Source organism: Stegostoma tigrinum, chromosome 29, assembly GCF_030684315.1.
Source record: "Stegostoma tigrinum isolate sSteTig4 chromosome 29, sSteTig4.hap1, whole genome shotgun sequence".
NCBI classification, from domain to species: Eukaryota; Metazoa; Chordata; class Chondrichthyes; order Orectolobiformes; family Stegostomatidae; genus Stegostoma; species Stegostoma tigrinum.
Window position 1 is genome coordinate 32,389,178 of NC_081382.1, and position 25,815 is coordinate 32,414,992.

General features: G+C 45.6%; 1 protein-coding gene across 5 annotated transcripts in view; it reads left to right on the top strand.

Moving 5' to 3' along the window:
• ak8 (adenylate kinase 8) overlaps nt 1–25,815 on the top strand; it is a 192,329-nt gene that overhangs the window by 156,902 nt on the left and 9,612 nt on the right. For all 5 annotated transcript variants that reach the window (XR_007250209.2, XM_048558472.2, XM_048558473.1 and 2 more), the window contains one exon: nt 8,974–9,054. Coding sequence is in view for 4 of the 5 variants with exons in the window: in XM_048558472.2 (XP_048414429.1) it covers nt 8,974–9,054 (81 nt within the window). In the remaining variant the exon portion in view is untranslated. The remainder of the gene's footprint in view (nt 1–8,973; nt 9,055–25,815) is intronic.

Sequence of the window (25,815 nt, forward strand, 5' to 3'; positions counted from 1 at the left end):
CAGGAGAAGGAGTAAGGTACTTGTCTTTAAGACAGCATTGCGTTAGACATAGGTGGCTTTCCTTTTCCTGTGATGAGCCTTCTTTCATAGTGATCAGATCCTGTGGTTCGTTGGCTCACTGAGCTGTTTCGTTCTGCAGACATTTCATTTCCTTGCTGGATAACATCATCAGTGCAGCCTCCAATAAAGCGCTGTTGTGATTTCCCGCCTGTTATTTAAACTCTGGATTACCTTCGCAATTGAGTGTATATGGGGCCTAGCTCTGTGTATATAGAATTCCTAGCCACACTGGAAGCCACACTGAAGACCAACGGCATCAATGAAGAAACACAACAAGCTATAAGACAGACAGAGATCCTGACACAGACCGGAAAAAGCAAACTCAACACTCTCAACGCATCTGAAAGGAAGGCCCTGGAAGGACTGAAAAAGGTCAAGAACGTCACAATACTACCAGCAGATAAAGGGCGCATGATGCTAAAACTAAATAAACGGGACTACCTCTCCACGGCACATACACTACTAGCTGATGAGAATACATACCGGCAAGTGCAGAAAGACCCGACACTATGACAGGGCAACGAGATTCTCAACACGCTAAACAGAATCAAACAGACCGTAAAAATCAACAAAACAGACTTCCTAAGAATGAAAGAGATAATGGGAACTGCAGATGCTGGAGAATTCCAAGATAATAAAATGAGAGGCTGGATGAACACAACAGGCCAAGCAGCATCTCAGGTGCACAAAAGCTGACGTTTCGGGCCTAGACCCTTCATCAGAGAGCTCTCTGATGAAGGGTCTAGGCCCGAAACGTCAGCTTTTGTGCTCCTGAGATGCTGCTTGGCCTGCTGTGTTCATCCAGCCTCTCATTTTATTATCTTATTATTCCTAAGAATGAAACCTGAAGGAACTAACACACCCCAATTCTACAGCCTTCCAAAGGTACACAAACTGGACATACCCCTCAGACCCATAATCTCCCTACTGGCACACCATCACATAAATTAGCCAAGGAGCTACAAAGGAGACTAAAGCACCTCTTCAGCAAGTCACCCACTCAATCCACTCAGCCCAAGTTTTCCTCAATTCCATCAAGGACATAAGAATAGATGACAAGGCCATGGTATCATTTGACGTTACTGCCCTATTCGCATCGATAGACATACCACTAGCAAGAGAAACACTGGCAACACTGCTAAAACAAGAACAAGACCTTAGTGACACCATCTCCACAGACAACATGCTGAAGCTACTGGACCTATGCCTCACCACCCACTTCACCTTTAATGGCCAAATATATGAACAGATCAACGGGACATCCATGCGATCACCTACCTCCGGATGAATAACTGAAGCGGTGATACAGAGACTTGAAAGTTGCGCCCTTTCGCTAATCCAACCAAAACTATGGATATGCTACATGAACGACACCTTCATCATTATTAAACGGACCAAACTAAAGGAGACACACAAACTAATAAACAACACCCTCACCGGGATCAGATTCACCAAAGAGGAGAAAAAACAAGCAGCTCCCATTCCTGGATGTCATGGTGGAACACAGGACTAATAGGGAATTCTTAACAAAGGTACAAAGGAAAGCCACACACACTGACCAAGCACTGAATTTCAACAGCAACCACCCTAACACACACAAACGAAATTGCTTGAGAACATTATTTAAGTGGGCAACAACACACTGCAGCAGCACAGAACAACACCAAGAAGAAGAAGAATACCTCTTTCAAGTATTCAAAGACAATGGATACCCAAAAATCTGGGTCAGAAGATGCCTCTTACACAAACAACATCAGAAAGATACTAGAGATGAGATAATGGGAACTGCAGATGCTGGAGAATTCCAAGATAATAAAATGTGAGGCTGGATGAACACAGCAGGCCAAGCAGCATCTCAGGAGCACAAAAGCTGACGTTTCGGGCCTAGACCCTTCATCAGAGAGGGGGATGGGGAGAGGGAGCTGGAATAAATAGGGAGAGAGGGGGAGGCGGACCGAAGATGGAGAGTAAAGAAGATAGGTGGAGAGAGTATAGGTGGGGAGGTAGGGAGGGGATAGGTCAGTCCAGGGAAGACGGACAGGTCAAGGAGGTGGGATGAGGTTAGTAGGTAGCTGGGGGTGCGGCTTGGTGTGGGAGGAAGGGATGGGTGAGAGGAAGAACCGGTTAGGGAGGCAGAGACAGGTTGGACTGGTTTTGGGATGCAGTGGGTGGGGGGGAAGAGCTGGGCTGGTTGTGTGGTGCAGTGGGGGGAGGGGACGAACTAGGCTGGTTTAGGGATGCAGTAGGGAAAGGGGAGATTTTGAAACTGGTGAAGTCCACATTGATACCATATGGCTGCAGGGTTCCCAGGCGGAATATGAGTTGCTGTTCCTGCAACCTTTGGGTGGCATCATTGTGGCACTGCAGGAGGCCCATGATGGACATGTCATCTAGAGAATGGGAGGGGGAGTGGAAAGGGTTTGCGACTGGGAGGTGCAGTTGTTTGTTGCGAACTGAGCGGAGGTGTTCTGCAAAGCGGTCTCCAAGCCTCCGCTTGGTTTCCCCAATGTAGAGGAAGCCGCACCGGGTACAATGGATGCAGTATACCACATTGGCAGATGTGCAGGTGAACCTCTGCTTAATGTGGAATGTCACCTTGGGGCCTGCGATAGGGGTGAGGGAGGAGGTGTGGGGACAAGTGTAGCATTTCCTGCGGTTGCAGGGGAAGGTGCCAGGTGTGGTGGGGTTGGAGGGCAGTGTGGAGCGAACAAGGGAGTCACGGAGAGAGTGGTCTCTCCGGAAAGTTGACAGGGGAGGAGATGGAAAAATGTCTTGGGTGGTGGGGTCGGATTGTAGATGGCGGAAGTGTCGGAGGATGATGCGTTGTATCCGGAGGTTGGTAGGGTGGTGTGTGAGAACGAGGGGGATCCTCTTGGGGCGGTTGTGGCGGGGGCGGGGTGTGAGGGATGTGTTGCGGGAAATACGGGAGACGCGGTCAAGGGCGTTCTCGATCACTGTGGGGGGAAAGTTGCGGTCCTTAAAGAACTTGGACATCTGGGATGTGCGTGAGTGGAATGTCTTATCGTGGGAGCAGATGCGGCGGAGGTGGAGGAATTGGGAATAGGGGATGGAATTTTTGCAGGAGGGTGGGTGGGAGGAGGTGTATTCTAGGTAGCTGTGGGAGTCGGTGGGCTTGAAATGGACATCAGTTACAAGCTGGTTGCCTGAGATGGAGACTGAGAGGTCCAGGAAGGTGAGGGATGTGCTGGAGATGGCCCAGGTGAACTGAAGGTTGGGGTGGAAGGTGTTGGTGAAGTGGATGAACTGTTCGAGCTCCTCTGGGGAGCAAGAGGCGGCGCCAATACAGTCATCAATGTACCGGAGGAAGAGGTGGGGTTTGGGGCCTGTGTAGGTGCGGAAGAGGGACTGTTCCACGTAACCTACAAAGAGGCAGGCATAGCTGGGGCCCATGCGGGTGCCCATGGCCACCCCCTTAGTCTGTAGGAAGTGGGAGGAGTCAAAAGAGAAGTTGTTGAGTGTGAGGACGAGTTCAGCTAGGCGGATGAGAGTGTCGGTGGAGGGGGACTGGTCGGGCCTGCGGGACAGGAAGAAGCGGAGGGCCTTGAGGCCATCTCCATGCGGAATGCAGGTGTACAGGGACTGGACGTCCATGGTGAATATGAGGTGTTGGGGGCCAGGGAATTGGAAGTCCTGGAGGAGGTGGAGGGCCCCACACCCGAGCACCAAACCATCATCTCCAACACCATTCACGACCTCATCACCTCAGGGGACCTCCCACCCACAGCCTCCAACCTAATTGTTCCCCAACCCCGCACGGCCCGTTTCTATCTCCTTCCCAAAATCCACAAGCCTGCCTGCCCTGGTCGACCCATCGTCTCAGCCTGCTCCTGCCCCACCGAACTCATCTCCACCTATCTAGACTCTATTTTCTCCCCTTTGGTCCAGGAACACCCCACCTACGTCCGTGACACGACCCACGCCCTCCACCTCCTCCAGGACTTCCAATTCGCTGGCCCCCAACACCTCATATTCACCATGGACATCCAGTCCCTGTACACCTGCATTCCGCATGGAGATGGCCTCAAGGCCCTCCGCTTCTTCCTGTCCCGCAGGCCCGACCAGTCCCCCTCCACCGACACTCTCATCCGCCTAGCTGAACTCGTCCTCACACTCAACAACTTCTCTTTTGACTCCTCCCACTTCCTACAGACTAAGGGGGTGGCCATGGGCACCCGCATGGGCCCCAGCTATGCCTGCCTCTTTGTAGGTTACGTGGAACAGTCCCTCTTCCGCACCTACACAGGCCCCAAACCCCACCTCTTCCTCCGGTACATTGATGACTGTATCGGCGCCGCCTCTTGCTCCCCAGAGGAGCTCGAACAGTTCATCCACTTCACCAACACCTTCCACCCCAACCTTCAGTTCACCTGGGCCATCTCCAGCACATCCCTCACCTTCCTGGACCTCTCAGTCTCCATCTCAGGCAACCAGCTTGTAACTGATGTCCATTTCAAGCCCACCGACTCCCACAGCTACCTAGAATACACCTCCTCCCACCCACCCTCCTGCAAAAATTCCATCCCCTATTCCCAATTCCTCCACCTCCGCCGCATCTGCTCCCACGATAAGACATTCCACTCACGCACATCCCAGATGTCCAAGTTCTTTAAGGACCGCAACTTTCCCCCCACAGTGATCGAGAACGCCCTTGACCGCGTCTCCCGTATTTCCCGCAACACATCCCTCACACCCCGCCCCCACCACAACCGCCCCAAGAGGATCCCCCTCGTTCTCACACACCACCCTACCAACCTCCGGATACAACGCATCATCCTCCGACACTTCCGCCATCTACAATCCGACCCCACCACCCAAGACATTTTTCCATCCCCTCCCCTGTCAGCTTTCCGGAGAGACCACTCTCTCCGTGACTCCCTTGTTCGCTCCACACTGCCCTCCAACCCCACCACACCCGGCACCTTCCCCTGCAACTGCAGGAAATGCTACACTTGTCCCCACACCTCCTCCCTCACCCCCATCCCAGGCCCCAAGATGACATTCCACATTAAGCAGAGGTTCACCTGCACATCTGCCCATGTGGTATACTGCATCCACTGTACCCGGTGCGGCCTCCTCTACATTGGGGAAACCAAGCGGAGGCTTGGGGACCACTTTGCAGAGCACCTCCGCTCAGTTCTCAACAAACAACTGCACCTCCCAGTCGCAAACCATTTCCACTCCCCCTCCCATTCTCTAGATGACATGTCCATCATGGGCCTCCTGCAGTGCCACAATGATGCCACCCGAAGGTTGCAGGAACAGCAACTCATATTCCACCTGGGAACCCTGCAGCCATATGGTATCAATGTGGACTTCACCAGTTTCAAAATCTCCCCTTCCCCTACTGCATCCCTAAACCATCCCAGTTCGTCCCCTCCCCCCACTGCACCACACAACCAGCCCAGCTCTTGCCTCCCACCCACTGCATCCCAAAACCAGTCCAACCTGTCTCTGCCTCCCTAACCGGTTCTTCCTCTCACCCATCCCTTCCTCCCACACCAAGCCGCACCCCCAGCTACCTACTAACCTCATCCCACCTCCTTGACCTGTCCGTCTTCCCTGGACTGACCTATCCCCTCCCTACCTCCCCACCTACACTCTCTCCACCTATCTTCTTTACTCTCCATCTTCGGTCCGCCTCCCCCTCTCTCCCTATTTATTCCAGTTCCCTCTCCCCATCCCCCTCTCTGATGAAGGGTCTAGGCCCGAAACGTCAGCTTTTGTGCTCCTGAGATGCTGCTTGGCCTGCTGTGTTCATCCAGCCTCACATTTTATTATCTCAGAAAGATACTACATGCTGCAATACACTCATCACGCTACCTTACTTCAGGAACACATCTGAACTGACCACAAGACTCCTACAACCACTGGACATCTGAATAGCACACAAACCCACATCAATCCTACACTAACTGCTCACCCGAACCAAAGACCCACTACCCGCTATGGACAGGACCAATGTCATAAACAAGATTCCCTGCAGAGACTGCAACAAACATTACATTGGACAAACAGGAAGGAAACTAACCACAAGAGCACACAAACATCAACTGGCAACAAACAGACATGACCAATACTCACTCATCTCCATCCACATGAATAAGGAAAACCACCAATTCTATTGGGACAACACCAGGATCCTGGGGCAGGTGACATAGCGACAAGCATAAGAATTCATAGAAGCCTGGTGACACCAGAGTTTAGAACATAGAAAATAGAACAATACAGTGCAGAACAGGCCCTTTGGCCCTCGATGTTGCGCCGACCTATGAACTAATATAAGCTCATCCCCCTACACTATCCCATCATTATCCATATGCTCATCCGAGGACTGTTTAAATGCCCCTAATGTGGCTGTGTTAACTACATTGGCAGGCAGCGCATTCCACGGCCTTACCACTCTCTGAGTAAAGAACCTGCCTCTGACATCTGTCTTAAGTCTATCACCCCTCAATTTGCAGCTATGTCCCCTTGTACAAGTCGATGTCATCATCCTGGGAAAAAGACTCTCACTGTCCACCCTATCTAATCCTCTGATCATCTTGTATGTCTCATATAAATCCCCTCTTAGCCTTCTTCTCTCCAGTGAGAACAGACTCAAGTTCCTCAGCCTTTCTTCATAAGACCTTCGCTCCAGACCAGGCAACATCCTGGTAAATCTCCTCTGCACCTTTTCCGATGCTTCTACATCCTTCCTGTAATGGGGCGACCAGAACTGTACACAATATTCCAAGTGAGGCCGCACTAGCATTTTGTACAGTTGCAGCATGACATCACGTCTCCAGAACGCAATCCCTCTACCAATAAAACCTAACACACTATATGCCTTCTTAACAGCACTATCAACCTGGGTGGCAACTTTCAGGGAACTATGTACATGGACACCAACATCCCTCTGCACATCCACACTACCAAGAATCTTTCCATTGACCCAGTATTCTGCCTTCCTATTATTCTTCCCAAAGTGAATCACCTCAGATTTATCTGCTTTGAACTCCATTTGCCACCTTTCAGCCCAATTCTGCAGTTTATCCAAGTCTCCCTGCAACCTTCAACATTCTTCCACACTGTCCACCACTCTGACTTTAGTATCATCTGCAAACTTACTAACCCATCTACCTATGCCTGGGGCAAGTCATTTATAAAAATGACAAACAGCAGCAGTCCCAAAATGATCCTTGAGGCACACCACTCGTAACCGGACTCTCGGCTGAATATTTTCCATCAACCACCACTTGTTGCCTTTTTACAGAAAGCCAGTTTCTAATCCAAACTGCTAAATCTCCCTCAATCTCATATCCCTGCATTTTCTCCAATAGCCTACCATGTGGGACCTTATCAAAGGCTTTACTGATGTCCATGTACACCACATCAACTGCCCCACTCTCATCCACATGCTTGGTCGCCTTCTCAAAAAACTCAATGGGGTTTGTGAGACACAACCTGTCCTTGACAATTCCATGTTGACTATTTCCAATCAAATTGTTGCTTGCTAGATGATTATAAATCCTATCTCTTATAATCCTTTCTAATACTTTTTCTACAACAGACTTAAGGCTCACTGGTCTATAATTACCTGGGTCATCTCTACCGCCCTTCTTGAACAAGGGCACAACATTTGAAATCCTCCAGTCCTCTGGTACAAAACCCGTAGACAATGATGACTCCCGCCATCTCCTTCCTAGCCTCCCAGAGAATCCTCGGAAAAATCCCATCCATCCCAGGGGATTTATCTACCTTCACACCTTCTAGAATTGATAACACCTCCTTACTAACCTCAATCCTTTCAATTCTAGTAGCCCGTAACTCAGTCTTCTCCTCTACCATATTCTCCTTTTCCTGAGTGAAAACAGATGAGAAATATTCTTTTGGTACCTCTCTGATCTCCACAGGGTCCACACACAACTTCCCACTTCTGTCTTTGACTGGTCCTATTCCTACCCTAGTCATCCTCTTATTCCTCACATACCTATAGAAAACTTTAGGGTTCTCCTTTATTCTACCTGCTAATGTCTGCTCATGTCCCATCTTTGCTCTTCTTAACTCTCTCTTTAAATCCTTCCTTGCTAATCTGTAACTTTCCATCATCTCATCTGAACCATCTTGTCTCAATGTCACATAAGCCTCCCTCTTCCGCTTAACAAGAGATACAATTTCTTTAGTAAACCACGGTTCCCTTACCTTATCACTTCCTCCCTGCCTGTCAGGGACATACCTATCAAGGACACACAATAACTGTTGCTTAAACCAGCTCCACATTTCGATTGTCCCCATCCCCTGCATTTTGCTAACTCATTCTATGCCTCCTGTTTAAATGACAGGCAGGAAAATGCAACAGTGCTTCACCAGAGGCTGCACTGATGATGTTACCCAGCAGGGTAATGAAACGTCTACAGAACAACAAACCCCCTCGGTGAGCCAACCAACTACACCATCCACAACCCGAGCTACTAATCTACTCTAAAACCTTAGTCATTAGATCCACTATATGTACAGTAAGCATTTAAGCTTGATTTTTTTTAGCTCATTTCTCCCAAAATATTTAAAGCTTTGCAAACCTTTAAAAGGTTATGTTACATTACTGACATCCTCATGTTTCCTTCGCTGCCTTATCCTCAACCACAGCATTGCTGAACGGAAAATCAAGACAGAAGTTAAATTAATTCACTTTGTGGGGATAATGCTTCTTTACAGTTGATTCAGATAAGATATGCAAAGGATTGATGCACACACATTTGTAATCAGATTTTAGTCTGGGATACTTGTTCAGTGCAATGGGTTGTTGACTGGCTCTGACCAGTGCACAATTTGACTGCTTTCATTCTGGTTCAGATGTATAAATCTTCCACACAACCCAGACTGCTTATTTTCTGATTTTCTGCTTCATCATAGGGTGTTTTTCCTGGATGTTCCTGATGATGCTGTCATTGAGCGTCTCGCAATGAGGATGACTGATCCAATTACAGGTGAAAGGTCAGTGTTTCTGTTCCAAATGATCAATTCTATAAGTCATTTTACACCATAGATTTAGGCTAAAGACCCATGATGTACATTTTGTTGTACAGCCAAGGTGGCGAAAGATGAATTATGAGCTGCATTGACTTTCTCCTTAGCTAGCTTAAAATTCACTGGTTGTATTTACCTATTATATACCAAGTTGCAGTATAAAGCTATAATAGCTATCAGCTTGAAGCCTCAGCACCCCCTTATAATTTATACTCCCTTGTTACCAATCTACAAACCAGAGATAACCTTCTATTCTTTACATTCACAGCTTCAGAATGTTGAAACACATTTTAGACCAGCTCCTAAACTTCCCTTCTACCAAGTTACAACTTTAATTTTACAATTATTTTGCCATTGCTACATCCTGTCAATTCTAGTATTATCCTCTTAAGTCAATACATTCCACTTTGGTAGCTCTAATGCACCATCTCTAACGGATGTTCAAAATAACACAAGGTTCTCACTGTGGTCCATGAATTGTGATACATGATCTGCATGAAGAAGCTCAGGGTGAGGAATTGAAGGAACTTTTTGTCTCAAAAGTTATCCAACAGCAGCTTCAAGCTCCTCCTTTTTCCCTTCAAACTCAACGTAAGACTAACCTCATACAATCTCAGTCCCCTCACAACAAAATTCTTGACAAATTTCACATTTTATTTTCACTACCTGCTTCTTTCCACCTTTTTAGTAACATTTGTCTCTATCTCATCATTGCTATCACTGAAATACTGCCTGTGATTTTGTTCTCTAATGCCTACAGGAACATGTTGGGAAAGGGAAGTCTGGTAAAGTGGTATAAAAGGACTGCATCTTCCTAAGACCATGCTATCTTGCCAATTATAAGCAAGATTGGCTGCCTGCTGGAATCCAAACTGATCCAGTCAGGAATTCAGTTAAGATTCACTTCCCACCTTCTGCATTGAGCTGATCTACTGCCACTTGAGGCTACCACCAGGAGAACTAAGTGGCTCTCAGCAGGCTCTGGGAAGAAGCTTTTTTAGCCAACAGAGGGCTCTCCCAGGCAGCACTGGCACTACCTGCCATCATATTGAACTGGAATCTTGTTGCAGTTGGGCTGCAGGATTTGGTTCTGTAGTACTGTTGGGGCAAGTCCTGCTGAAGCCCTGAATTAAAAAATGACAGCTGTGACATTTCTAGCTGCTCCAGGCTTGGCTCTCAGTTTGTCTAAGTGGAAGGTGCTAGCACAGTTATATGCACACTTGAAGCATAGGGTGGGCGGATTATGACATTTTATAGCCTCTAACATTGACTTGCAGTAATATCTGCTTTTGCACACTCTTAACTCAGCATGTATTTGACTGCACAAGGGACTGTCATGCAAATTTCAGATGAAGTGGTTTGCACTTTTCAGGTATGATTTTAATGGAAGTCCTGTGTGAGCATTATTAGAGGAGTTTTGAAATCTTTTGGATTTGCGAAGGAAGTAAAAGAAGAAGAAAGACCTGACAGAAAGTCTCCTTCAGTAATGGGGGCAATTGTTACAGTTTCCTTTGGGCTACAGTCTTACATGGAAGTAAAGCACAGGCAGCAATGAGGAGAAGCTGTGTGCATAAGTTGAGGCCCTTAAGGACATTTCTCTCATTTCCGCCTCCACCAGGAGTGTGAGATGCCTCCATTTCACAAAAGAGGCAGAACCTGATCTGCAGAGTAGGGTTAGCATCACTGTTAAACTGATTATCGCTCTAAATCTGTACATCAGTGGATCCATCTGAGAGAACAGGCAACATCAAGTTCCATGCTGTCAATCACTACATCAGGGAGATAACAGAGGTCCCATACTTAAAGAGAGAGGTCTTAATCATTTTCTTTATTACCACAGTGAAGCAGGAATTGGCAGGTGGCTTTACCAGGTTACACAATTCCCAATGACATCGGACATAATTAGCTGCACACAGGTGGCACTGCAAGTCCCACATGTTAGTGGGGTGACGTACCAGAACCATAAGAGCTACCACTCCATGAGGTATACAACCATGCTGAGAATATCCTGTTGGTGAATGCTCATTTTCCTGGCAGCAGCATCTTGCATTCATCTTGCTCTAATCATCTTTGGCCCAGTGTGAAGAGCCAGAGGCTGGCTGCTGGGTGACAAGAGATAACTGCACCATACCTGGCTAATGACTCCTGTCTGCCACTCAGGCATGTGAGAACAGTAAACATACAGAGAATGTCATGCAGCCATCTGGAATATTATGCTCAAAATGACTGGTGTTCTGAAACAATGATTCTGCAGCTGGACCAGTCCGGAGGAGTTCTGTAGTATTCATTGAAGTTTGTCTCCAACCTTATGGCGGAGTACTGTGCAACTCCTCCCACCAGGCTTTCAAAGATCACTTTGGGAGGAGGAAGTGACACATCTGGGTCTCCTTTGCTTCCGGAAAACTGTCAGAGAATCTTTTCAGAATCTGATACCCTTGCTAGCAGCACAGCATTATTTTGGTAGTTTGGTGGGTAAGACATGTCCTTTGAACTTGCATTGACTGACCCTGAGCATTTGTTTGAGACTATTAAACTTTCTGTCATACTGCAGACAGGAACTCAGCCAGATTCTGGGAAATGACTTTTCTAATTACCTACTCCTATTCACTTTTCAGGAAGTGTCTTGAAGACTTTCTAGCCTCCTGTAGAAATATGAGACTACATTTTATGGTCCCTCTCCAATGGATTTGAAGGCAGGGAACTCATGAAATCAAATATATGGCCCCCAGCCTAAATTACATATATTGTGCTCCTGAGATGCTGCTTGGCCTGCTGTGTTCATCCAGCTTCACACTTTATTATCTTACATTTTATGGGAGTTGGGTCAGGCATCAGTGGTATTCCCACCCTTCAGCATATTGAAGCCTTTGAGAGATCAATAATGGCCACTAAAATGCTTTATCCCAACTCTACCAGTACTCAGCCAAGGGGACACCCAGCTTACACACACACACACACACACACACACATATATATACACACACACACACACACACACACACAGTCCCCCAGGTTTTCAAATCAAAGCCTTCACTCCACTTTCTTGAATCTGCCGACTTGACCCCATTGCAATCTCCACACACCCAACTTGCATTATCTCCTTCCAGTGATGATTTTCCTTGGGGACTGACTGTAGTCTGAGCAATGGCACTGCTGGATCGACAGAATTGCTGCCCACCAAATTAGCCAACAACTCCTGGAGGCAGAACTCCTCCCTTGAGCCAAGTGAAAGTGGAGTTTCAGTTCTTCCTGTGCACAGCCTCCCTATTGATCTTTTTGCTATCGTGCTGGGGACCTTGGCACCTCATAAATTCAGCCAGGATTTCACTTCTTTCTACCACAACATTATGGACTCTAGTGCAGCATTCTAAACATCAGACCCTTTCTCAGACTTGTTACTGAATTTGCTGAGCTGGCCTGTACCTTTGCTTGTAAAGTTTGCTTTTTTGCTCCTCCAGTTTTCATACTGTTGTGATACTTCCTATAGACAGATATCTTCCAGACTTAGTCCAGGAAACAAGCATTTTTGGGTAAAGTACACTGCCGCAAACTACACAAGCTGATTGTATCTTTCATTGCAGGAAGAGTAACCACGCGGAGGAAAGTATGGAATAAAGTCAGTTTGTGGATATGCTTATAAATGTAGGTGATATGTTGCAAACAGCCTACAGAGGGCAGCAGATATATTAAAAGTCATTCCTTCTGACATACCAAGAAAGGAAATATTACACAATAGACTAGAATTATGGATACACTAAAAATGCACACAATTGCTGCATCTTGTGGATAGGCCTGAGGCTGTGTAGTTTTCTTGGCTTTAGGATTTATTATCAATTAACTGGTGAGCTGTGGACACCTAAGTACCATGCCAAAGAAGAGACTGGCGGTACAAATAGTTTGAAGATCACTGGCAAAGGGAGAAAATGGAAGTGGAGCATTGGGAGACGGGCTTTGGTGTTCAGGTTTGGGAGAGAGAGTGACTCAAATGATCCAAGAGTTGAGGCTGACTGCTCAGGGCAACTAGTATAGGGAGTCACAAACAGGTGTTGGCTCATTATTTGCATATTCAGAGGACCTAATGCCTGCTTCTTTCTACCTATGTAAAATATGTGGGCAGTACAACTCAACCTCAATGAAGAAGTGCTTCCTCCCCACAATATTGGAGCATTCGGAGGCCACAGGGCATCGATACCAAGAACTAATAGGATTAAGAGCAGAAAAAATTACAAATAAGATATCTATTTGGGGTTGTCTGTCTTGTACGGTTGCCAGTTTCAGGTCACTATTTGACGGACATGTTCAAAGGTTTTGACTTGGATCTAAACTTCCATACTTGTCCTTAATATGTGTCAAATCAGCACACATGGTTTCTGCCTTTCGTCCACTTCAATTCTCTCATCTCTCCATTCCGTTTTGTGAATTTCCTCAAACCTTGTTTAATGAGCATATTTCCTCCCATCTACCAGCCCTGCTGCATTCTTTCCTTGCCTGCTATCTGCCAGATTCCTGAAAATAGGCTTGCTGCTCTGTTCTTCTTGGTCATTTTATTGCTGTTCCCACTTAATGGCTAATATTTTCCATTTTGTAGCCTAAGTGTAAGGATGGGCATGTTTAGTGACAATTGACTCTCTACCCCCAACAAAAAGCTCCTATTAACTTTTTGAAAACTGACTGGTGAGCAAATGCATGTCTTGATGTTGAAGCCAGAGGCTGAGAAGGATTGGAGGTAAAGACATGGGTGTGGCTTTCAGGAGCCACCTCTCCCATCCCTTCCTTCATTGTCTCCAGATTGGGTAAATTAAGGCACTATCCCATGACATAGGAGGCAGCCTCTTTTTCACTTGCTGGGAAAACAGGTAATTGGTTAGTTGAACCCACTTAAGTGGCCATTAGTTGACCACTTAAGAGTCTTAATTGCTGGAGAGTTGAGATAATTCCAAAAGGACCTCCTTTCCCAACACTTAATTGTTAATGTGATGGAAAAGAGGCAAGAAGTTCTCCAGTGCCGAAACCCAATATTTTACCCCTCCTGCCGCCTTCCTCACTTCTTCTACAGATTGTGTTCAATGTTGCCGTCCCAAGAGGCATCTTGATATCCTCCTTGCTAATGGAGGATCCTGCATATCCAACCAAAAATGCGTAGCTGCTATAATGAATGGTGTTGAAGACCAGCAGAAAATAAAAGATTAAAAAGGGAAAAAAGAAAACAAGATAACAGATCCTAGTGAAATAACATTATTCTTAAAATTAATAAGCAGGAGATTGAGAAAGAATAATTTGGAGGATTAAAGCCAGAAAGGAGGAAAGGGCCCAAGCAAAACCAAGTGGAAAACTACAATAGTTCAGCAACGTAACCATTGGGCTAGTAAGAGTAATTGCTTGTCCAAGTCACCCTATTGGTTATTCAGTGCAAAGACAAAAATATTTTACCGTGCAGTTTGTAATGGAACCAAGTTTTGGCATTATAACACTTGCACTCATTAACGGATGTCACTTTTCAGAGAGCAGTTTTCTTCCTCTTATTGGTAAGACTTAATTTGGAACAAGAAATGGCGCACATGCGAAGGATGTCATCAGTGAAAAGGATGTATAAAATATTAGTTGTGAAAGTATTAATTGTGAAACCATCGTGTACTTTAGTTTTAACGAATATGAGGAGGAACCAAACTACTCACATGACTGCTTTCCAGAAACCTTGAGACTCATAAACAGGGATTCTGCAGTAATTTGACTAATTTGGTTGCTTTTGATCTCTTTAAGGATCAAGGCGTATCTAAAATTCTTTCCACTGGTTCTCTCCTTCAATTGGGATTTTCCCTGTATCCTAAAAGTTTAACCTATCTTCCTAATTACACCTCCAGGAATTTCAGATGCACCCCTTTTACCCCAGCCACTGCTGATCACAGTGTTGTAGAACATTGCATGAACATGCAAACAGGCCCTAGTAACCATGCTGCAGAACAATTACTATTATTAAGTTATAAACTTCAACAAGCAAGAAATGTTTCTTAAAAAGCATGAATACAGGAAACATTCATTGATCACTGATCTTTAAACTATGTATTGTCAATATGAGGTATCCATGATATTTCAAGAAATGGCTACTTCATTTGTTCTCTTCATTTGGACTCACTTATTGTAAGGCTAGGTTTGTACACTGGATACTCAGGTAGACATCAGAAATATTGCAGATAGCTGGATGGAATTCAGAAAATGCTGGACAAACTCAGCAGATCTACATCCTTGGAGAAAGCAACAGACTTAACTTTGACCAGAAAACCAAACACTTGCAGATGCTGGAAATTTAAAACAAAACAGAAATTGCTGGAGAAACTCAGCAGGTCTGGCAGCATCTGTGGAAAGATTAATATGCGTAAAGTTAATACTTCGGGTCTAGTGACCCTTCTTCAGAACTTTGACTTTGAGTCTGATATGCCTCTTCATCAGAACGGAGTTGTTTTTTAAAAGTTAAATTTATTCCATCCACTGGAAATTGCTTTTATTTTAGTTGCATAGAGTTAACTTGGTTGAGGGCTGAAACTATTTTGTAAGTTCTTTTATCCCGAGTGCTGACTGGCTGAGCGCTATAATCTGAAGTACAACTCCTGTGGAGTTATACCAAATCCAACGTAATTTAGCGGAAATGCTGCCGAAACAAACATTCTCACAGTTTCTTCAGATTTCTGCTGAAGCGCTGGCAGAAAATGGAGAAAACTGCAGCATAAGCTCTTGCTTTATTTGTTTGCAATTCTTATGAATTTGATGCCCAAAACCTGCTCATGGTAACTATGACAGAGGACGACAGGCAGCTCACTTCATGAACTTTTAATTTTGTTTAGCGTCTAATTTCCTTCAGGTTGAATGGCAGCTTTATTCAGGGACCATCAAAAAACGGAGAGGGTGAAACGCAGACTGATTCCTGTGCGTAATTTGTAAATTAAACTGCCAGTCAAACTATATCATTTTCTAGATTGAAGTCAGATACTGAACAAAATGGTAAAGCACACCTGCTGCTGCCTCTTAGTGGCTGACACCTTGAAATCTATTTGCAGCTGAAAATTTTTAATACAGATTCTTACATGGAAAAAGGCTGGGGATTTGGGGAGATAGCTTTATGCATTATTAATTGTCAACAAATAAATTACAGCTTACCAATGGGATGTCACTGTGAAGGAATTCTTGCTTTGACCCTAGTTTTAATGTAAATCTGGACTTGAGGCTCAATCTCAATTTTGAACAAATTACAAAGTTACAAGCAATTATGGGGTAGAAATAGGCTACTGGGTTTACTATTTTCGTGCAGGTATTTAAGCTCCGCATTAGCCTTCTCCTACCTTGCTTTATCTAACCCCATCAATGCATTCTATTATTTCTTTCTCCCTCATGTGCTTATTAAACAAATCAATATGCTTGAAACCCTGACATGTACTTTTGAGAAAAGTTCTATGTTAACAGCATGAATGCATTAAATCTAATATTCTTAATATACTATGTATTCCTACTTGGGGCTTATAGAGCCATGGAGTCATACAGCACAGAAACAGATCCTTCAGTCCAACCCATCCATGCTGACCAGGTTTTCTTAACTGAACTGTTTCCATTTGCCTGCATTTGGCCCACATCCCTCTAAACCTTTCCTATCCATGTACCTGTCCAACTACACCTTAATTTCACTAGTATCCAGAAATCAGTTTCTATATTGAATATGCTAAATGATTAAGTTTCCACAGCTCTCCATGGTAGACAATTCCAAAGATCCACCTTTCTCTGAATGAAGGAATTCCTCCTCACCTCAGTCTTAAATGACCTACCCCTTATTCTGAGACTATGTCCCCTGTTTCTAGACTCACCAACCAGAGCAAACATCCTAACTACTTCCAATTCATCAAGACCTATAAGCATTTTGTAAATGTCAATGAGTTTACATCATAGGCCAGTTTCCTCAATCTAATCTCATAAAATAATCCTGCTGTCCCAGGGATTAGTCTGATGAACCTATATTTCCCTCCCACTACAGCCAAAATAGCTTTCCTTTAGAAACCAAACTGCACTCAATATTCCAGGTATGGCCTCACCAAGACTCCATACAATTGCAGCAAGACATCTTTACTCCTGTACACATATCCCTTTGTAATGAAGGCCAATACAGTTCCCCTCCTAAATGCTTGCTGCTCCTGCATGCTAACTTTTAATGATTCATGAAATAGGACACTCAGATACTTTTGGACATCAACACTTCCCAGCGCCTCACTATTTACAAAGTCCTCTGATTTTCTGTTTTTTGTTCTACCAAAATGGATAATTTCACTCTTATTCATTTTGTGGTCCAATTGCAATGTTCTTACCTATTCAATTAACCGGTGTCCAAGTCCCCTAGTACCCGGCTTGCATCCTCTTCACAACATGCAGTGAGATAAAGCTGATGGCCCCTTGCCAACTGCCGTGGATACAATAGGCCAACTGTAATAGAGTTTTATGATTCTAAGATTTAATCTATCTTTCAGTCCAAAGTCATCCAGGAACGTTGCTTCCCCAAAGCTCTTACCTTATCATCCTAGCCCACCTTTACTTAATTATTTGTTCATGGGATGTAGGTATCAAGCATTTATTGTTCATCCCTAATTTGCCCTTGAGAAGGTAATAGTGGGGTGCCTTCTTGAAGCATTGCAGTCCTTGGGGTGTAAGGGTACCCACAGTAAGTTAGAAGGGGACTTGCATGATTCAGCTCCAACAATATTGAAGAAATGGTAATGTCAATCCAAGTCAGAATGGGATGTGACCTGAAAGGGAACTTGCAGGTTGCAGTTCTCGTGGATCTGCTGCCTTTGTCCTTCTAAATAGTGGAGTTTTTGGGTTTGACAGGTGCTTTGGAAAGAGTGTTGATGAGTACAATAGTGCATCTTGCAGATGGTACACAGTGCTGCCACTCTGTCAGTGGTGTAGGTAGTGAATGTTGAAGATGGTGGATGGAGTGCCAATAAAGCCAACTGGATGGTGTCAAGCTTCTTTGAGTGTTGTACTCATTCAACCAGGAGGGGAGTATTCCATCGCACTCCTGATTTGTGCCTTGCAGATGGTAGCCCAGTACTGGGGAGACACAAGATGAGTTATGGTAAAATTCCTAGATTCCAACCTGTCCTTATGGCCGTTTCATGGCATGTTCTGGTGGATGGTAACCCTAGGATGTTGATAATAGGAAGTCAGTGATGTTAATTCCATTGAATATCTCAGGACAATGCTTAGATTCTCTACTTGGAAATGGTCATTGCCTGGCATTTGTTTGTCAGCCTATACCTAAATGATGTCCAGGTCTTGCTGACTTCTTCACCATCTGAGGAGTCACAAATGACGAACATTGTGCAATAATCAGTGTTCCTCCCCATTTCTAATCTTAAGTACATGAATAGGAAAGATTTGGGGTTTGATGGGTTATAGGCCAGGGGCAGGCAGAGTGGGACTAGTTTTGTTTGGGATTATGTTGGGCTGTATGACTCCATGACTCTGTGACTCTATGTGAGAGAGAAAGTCATTGATGATGAAGCTGAAGACAATTGGGCATAGAAAACTACTCTGAAGAGTTGCTGCAGAGATGTCTTGCTGCTGAGATGATTTACCTCCAGCAAACACAAGCATCTACCTTTGTGTTCAGTATGACTCCAATAGTGAAAAGCTTCCCCCTGATTACAGTTGACTCCAGTTTTGCTAGAGCCCTTTAATGCCACACCTGATTGATTGATATTGTCTTGATGTCAAGGGCAGTCAATCTCGCCTCATCCATGGTGATTATGTGGTCAAGAACAGTGCTATATCTCAATGACTCTTTCCATCACTTTCAGTATTATAGTTACCACCTTCCCTTCCTTGCACTTGCACATAATACCAGGAAATAAACATCTGTATTTATGTTCCTATTTTCTGAGAAAATGTTAGCTTTGATACTACAGAGTCTATTTGAACTTAGGAATTATAAGTCTTTTTGCAACTTCGATCTGCCCTTTGACTAAACTTCAGGGTAAACTATATTCTACATGTCACTGGTCGTGCAGGATCACTCAGTTATCACCTAAATTAAGTTAAGGGGAAGTACCACAGCTGACAGGTATAATAATACCTGATGAATAACAAACACTGCGAATAAAACTAAATAATTCATTACATAAGGAAAGATTTGCTCCTCGCTTCAGAGACGTAATAAAGTTAGGCATCCTGTTCTTAATTTATAATGCTGCCTTGTAGACAGGACAGCATTCTGCTTCAAAAAGGTCCAGACAACAAGTTAATAAAGTGTTGAAGTCCATGACAGTACAAACCATTAAGACTTCAATGTACAGTGTCATCCTGCATGCTTTATTGCAGTATTTATGTCACTGTTAGAACAGACTGGAGCCGCGTAGGCTGATTCCAGTAGCAATGACTAATCGAGATGTCTCCTGTAGCATCACAAGACAATCATATTTGTTTGGTAACTGACATTGTGTTGATCCCAGGAATTGTGTTATGTTGTACTCTTTAATGATGCAAGCTATTTGCAGTCAAGCTAACAAATGTAAACTAAAGGATTTTTTCTAAAAATAGAATTATTCTACTGAGTTGTGATACACTGGAAGATATAAAGGAACCAGCAGAAGATTTCAGAGTGTCTTTCAGCCATTCCTGTTTTTTTTTGTGTAAGGCTAATGGTAGGAAGTGCTAATCCTATTTCTCTACTTTGTTTTCTTTTATGACTTTATTAACCTGCTGTTGCTGGTCTCATCAGGCCGATTTAGTCATTATGCTGAACAAATGATGATTCCCTCTTGACTTTGAGGAAGTTGGGCAGAAAGATCCCATGCTTTCCAAGATAAGCAATTTGATTCCCTTGACATGCAGTTGATTGTAGCATTCTTTCATGCAGTTTCCCAGCTGTGGTAATGTTACTAAGCTATCCAGGCAGCCAATTTTATTTAAGAATTCTCATGGAGAGCCAAATAGGAAATAGAAAGCACTAAAATCTAGTCATTTTTGAAGCAATGTATGGAAAACAAAATAAACATTGAAGCAAACTCATGTAGTAAAGGTGGAAGTTTCAATACAATAAATAATTCAGGAGGGACGGGAATTGGGCTGAAATCCACAGGATAGCTTGTGTTAGAGCACTGAATGGCAGACTGTAACATCAAGATAATAAAATGTGAGGCTGGATGAACACAGCAGGCCAAGCAGCATCTCAGGAGCACAAAAGCTGACGTTTCGGGCCTAGACCCTTCATCAGAGAGGGGGATGGGGGGAGGGAACTGGAATAAATAGGGAGAGAGGGGGAGGCGGACCGAAGATGGAGAGTAAAGAAGATAGGTGGAGAGGGTGTAGGTGGGGAGGTAGGGAGGGGATAGGTCAGTCCAGGGAAGACGGACAGGTCAAGGAGGTGGGATGAGGTTAGTAGGTAGCTGGGGGTGCGGCTTGGGGTGGGAGGAAGGGATGGGTGAGAGGAAGAACCGGTTAGGGAGGCAGAGACAGGTTGGACTGGTTTTGGGATGCAGTGGGTGGGGGGGAAGAGCTGGGCTGGTTGTGTGGTGCAGTGGGGGGAGGGGATGAACTGGGCTGGTTGAGGGATGCAGTGGGGGAAGGGGAGATTTTGAAACTGGTGAAGTCCACATTGATACCATATGGCTGCAGGGTTCCCAGGCGGAATATGAGTTGCTGTTCCTGCAACCTTCGGGTGGCATCATTGTGGCAGTGCAGGAGGCCCATGATGGACATGTCATCAAGAGAATGGGAGGGGGAGTGGAAATGGTTTGCGACTGGGAGGTGCAGTTGTTTGTTGCGAACTGAGCGGAGGTGTTCTGCAAAGCGGTCCCCAAGCCTCCGCTTGGTTTCCCCAATGTAGAGAAAGCCGCACCGGGTACAGTGGATGCAGTATACCACATTGGCAGATGTGCAGGTGAACCTCTGCTTAATGTGGAATGTCATCTTGGGGCCTGGGATGGGGGTGAGGGAGGAGGTGTGGGGACAAGTGTAGCATTTCCTGCGGTTGCAGGGGAAGGTGCCGGGTGTGGTGGGGTTGGAGGGCAGTGTGGAGCGAACAAGGGAGTCACGGAGAGAGTGGTCTCTCCGGAAAGCAGACAGGGGTGGGGATGGAAAAATGTCTTGGGTGGTGGGGTCGGATTGTAAATGGCGGAAGTGTCGGAGGATAATGCGTTGTATCCGGAGGTTGGTAGGGTGGTGTGTGAGAACGAGGGGGATCCTCTTGGGGCGGTTGTGGCGGGGGCGGGGTGTGAGGGATGTGTCGCGGGAAATGCGGGAGACGCGGTCAAGGGCGTTCTCAATCACCGTGGGGGGGAAGTTGCGGTCCTTAAAGAACTTGGACATCTGGGATGTGCGGGAGTGGAATGTCTTATCGTGGGAGCAGATGCGGCGGAGGCGGAGGAATTGGGAATAGGGGATGGAATTTTTGCAGGAGGGTGGGTGGGAGGAGGTGTATTCTAGGTAGCTGTGGGAGTCGGTGGGCTTGTAATGGACATCAGTTACAAGCTGGTTGCCTGAGATGGAGACTGAGAGGTCCAGGAAGGTGAGGGATGTGCTGGAGATGGCCCAGATGTGTCGCGGGAAATGCGGGAGACGGCCCCCGCCACAACCGCCCCAAGAGGATCCCCCTCGTTCTCACACACCACCCTACCAACCTCCGGATACAACGCATTATCCTCCGACACTTCCGCCATTTACAATCCGACCCCACCACCCAAGACATTTTTCCATCCCCACCCCTGTCTGCTTTCCGGAGAGACCACTCTCTCCGTGACTCCCTTGTTCGCTCCACACTGCCCTCCAACCCCACCACACCCGGCACCTTCCCCTGCAACCGCAGGAAATGCTACACTTGTCCCCACACCTCCTCCCTCACCCCCATCCCAGGCCCCAAGATGACATTCCACATTAAGCAGAGGTTCACCTGCACATCTGCCAATGTGGTATACTGCATCCACTGTACCCGGTGCGGCTTTCTCTACATTGGGGAAACCAAGCGGAGGCTTGGGGACCGCTTTGCAGAACACCTCCGCTCAGTTCGCAACAAACAACTGCACCTCCCAGTCGCAAACCATTTCCACTCCCCCTCCCATTCTCTTGATGACATGTCCATCATGGGCCTCCTGCACTGCCACAATGATGCCACCCGAAGGTTGCAGGAACAGCAACTCATATTCCGCCTGGGAACCCTGCAGCCATATGGTATCAATGTGGACTTCACCAGTTTCAAAATCTCCCCTTCCCCCACTGCATCCCTCAACCAGCCCAGTTCATCCCCTCCCCCCACTGCACCACACAACCAGCCCAGCTCTTCCCCCCCACCCACTGCATCCCAAAACCAGTCCAACCTGTCTCTGCCTCCCTAACCGGTTCTTCCTCTCACCCATCCCTTCCTCCCACCCCAAGCCGCACCCCCAGCTACCTACTAACCTCATCCCACCTCCTTGACCTGTCCGTCTTCCCTGGACTGACCTATCCCCTCCCTACCTCCCCACCTACACCCTCTCCACCTATCTTCTTTACTCTCCATCTTCGGTCCGCCTCCCCCTCTCTCCCTATTTATTCCAGTTCCCTCCCCCCATCCCCCTCTCTGATGAAGGGTCTAGGCCCGAAACGTCAGCTTTTGTGCTCCTGAGATGCTGCTTGGCCTGCTGTGTTCATCCAGCCTCACATTTTATTATCTTGGAATCTCCAGCATCTGCAGTTCCCATTATCTCTGTAACATCAAGATATCTGCTTTTGCGCTAATTCCTGAATTTCAGTCATATTTAGCGGTAATGACACTGAACACCCAAAAAATAATATCTGTATTGGTATCTCAAATCTCTGTCCTTATTTTACATACCAAAACAAATTACCTTACTGGTGATTGTGATCAGGTCAGCCAGGTGGACTTCATCGAAAATGAATTCCTGATTGCGGCTGTTAGTCTGGTCCAACCAGAAACCCCTGACTGACAGATAAAAGCAGGATTGTCAGACATCCTGATACCCTGAGAGCTGGCCCTGAGGGAGCTGCATCAAGTCAAGGACTTTCCTTGTGTAAATAAAGGATGACTTTATGATGTGGTGCTGGCCTCTGTGGAGCTAGTTTATTGACGATGAGAGCAAAGCATGTCTCTGAAAAAATTCACTCGTGGCAGTCATCTTTGAGTTAGGGTAAGCATTTCTGGTGTCATGCCATTATTTGGGAAGCTTGACTCCTTTGATCCTGCCATCGAAGACTGGGCCCTTTCTGTAAAAGAATGCATTATTTTTGTGCGCAAATGACATTGAGTCTAATGTAAAGCAATTTGCCTGAGAGTTTGTGGAGCTGCCCTGAGGCAGCAGGTACTAAAACCATTCATGAGTTGTCAGATTCATTATGACTACAAGATACCTCAGTTCTGAGTCATTTTTACTTGGTAATTTGAGAACCAGTGGAATCCATATAGTGATTTGACTTGGTTAAGATGACTGACAAAGGCATGTGACTTTGGTTTAACCCTTAATGAGCTGCTGAAAGACCATTTGTTATGTGGGAATTATGGTGTAACCATGTAAAAGCACCTACTAGTTGAAGCCCAACTGGACTTCAGACAGCCACGAGAACAGGTTTTATCATTGGAAAATATGGCAAGTGAAGCATGTAAGTTGCAGGGTATTTCAATGGAATTGGATACTATCACCAGTCCGACTGCACTTGGAGTTCATCACTTGAGAGAAGGCAGTTGCATCGTTTCACTCAGGACATATTCTAAACTCTAGATCAGCCCACAGCAAAACCCTAAAACAAAGCTAAGCCTCAGCCAAAAGTTTAAAGTTTTCTTCAGGATCCGACCAGTAAACCATTGTAGTTGTTGCTATGTGCAGATTTGAGACAGCAAAAGAGACCCACTAGACCTAACCTGAGTAGGAGAACTCATAGGCCAGTATGCAGGGGAGTGCACACCCTAGAAAGTCCACCAACATCTGGTTTGGAATAATTAAATTGCTTAAAATCAGAAAATCTGCAAATCAGAACCAATCAAAATAAACGTCTAGTTACATGGCCACCCAGTTCTAATGGGAGTTGATACCAGTGCGGCCATTTCAGTGATCACGCCGGACTCCAACCCTTGCTCAAGACCTCGGCCACACTGAGAACCCATTACTAGGGAGCCCCTGCAGATTAAGGATACAATTTTGATTCCAGTCTCTTCTGAGAAACAGCTGGTTCAGTTACCACTGATTGTGGTAAAAGACTCAGGCCCAAGCCTGATGGGGCAAAATTGGTTGAAAAAGATTTACTGAGATTGGCTCAACATTTTTCGATTAGGACTTCACTCAGGCAGTGATTTTCTAATTAAATATTTGGAATTTTTTCAGAAAGGTCTGGGGACTATCAGAGAAGCCAAGGTCAACTGGCATGTTGACCAGGAAGCAATCCTACAATTCTGCAAGGCCCACCCTGTGCCATTTGCCTTATGGGCAAAAGTACAAGCAGGAATCAGGAGGCTGGAAAACAAAGGAATCATCAAACCAGTTCAGTTTGCAGAATGGGCAGTACTAGTTGTATTGATTGTAAGCTCAACAGGTTGGTACGTCTTTGTGGGGACTTTAAATAAACAATGAACTGCTTTTCACAGTTGGATAAATACCTATCCCTTGCATACAGGACTTATATGCAAAACTGGCAGTGGAGGTGTCCTTAACTGAGCTGGACAGGAGTCATACATACTTGCAATTGCGATTGGATGAGAATTCCCAGAAATATGCTACAATTAATACCCATGAGACCATTTGGTATTATCAGCCTATGCAACTTTTTATTGGACGATGGGGAACATTTTGCAAGGTCTACCCCAGGTCGTCAATTATCTAGATAATGTGCTAACAACAGGGAAGACCAATAAGGGGCACTTTGAGATTTTGGCCATAGTCCTTAGACTTTTCTCTCGAAGGCGTATACTTTAGAATGGCAGAGTGTGTTCCAGGCATCCCAAGTGAACTACTTGGGCCACAGAGTCAACAAGACCAGGTTACACTTTTTGGAAGAAAAAGCGAGGTTGATCAAAGGTGCCTTGGCTCCCACATCTGTGCAGCAGCTTAGGTCTTTCCTTGGGCTGGTGAATTATTACAGAAAGCTTATACGTGACCTGGCCTCCAACCTGGCACCTTTGCATCAACTCTTACGAAAGGGTCAGCCTTGGAAATGCTCACGTAGCCTAGCCATAGCTTTCAGAGAAGTGAAGAAACAGCTGTCATCATCTAAGGTGTTGGTACACTATGATCCCAAGCGAGATCTGCTCTTGACATGCAGTATCTCCCCGTATGGCATCAGGGTAGTATTAGCTCATATGTGGCCCAAAGGAGAGGAGCACCCAATAGATTATGCATCCATGACTTTGGCTAATGCAGGGGAATATACTTATAGAAATAAATTTGTAATAAAGGACCGTAAACCCCTGCCACATATATTTGAAAAGGATAAGGCGGTGCCCGCCCCCCCGCCCCATATTTTCAGGCTGAATTCAGTGGTGGGTTCTAATAAGTACGTATAATTATAAGACACCTTCCAGGAGTAGCAAATGTGCATTGAGCTACCTCCCACTCACAGATACACCATAAGAAGAGTCCAAAGTGATTTTAAATTTTCTAGATACCCTTCCAGTCACAGCTGACAATATTAGACTCTGGACGCAGAAAGATCACGTCCTGGCAAAACTGAAATAGCTGGTGATGAAGGGGGAAATCTAAGGGCCATCAC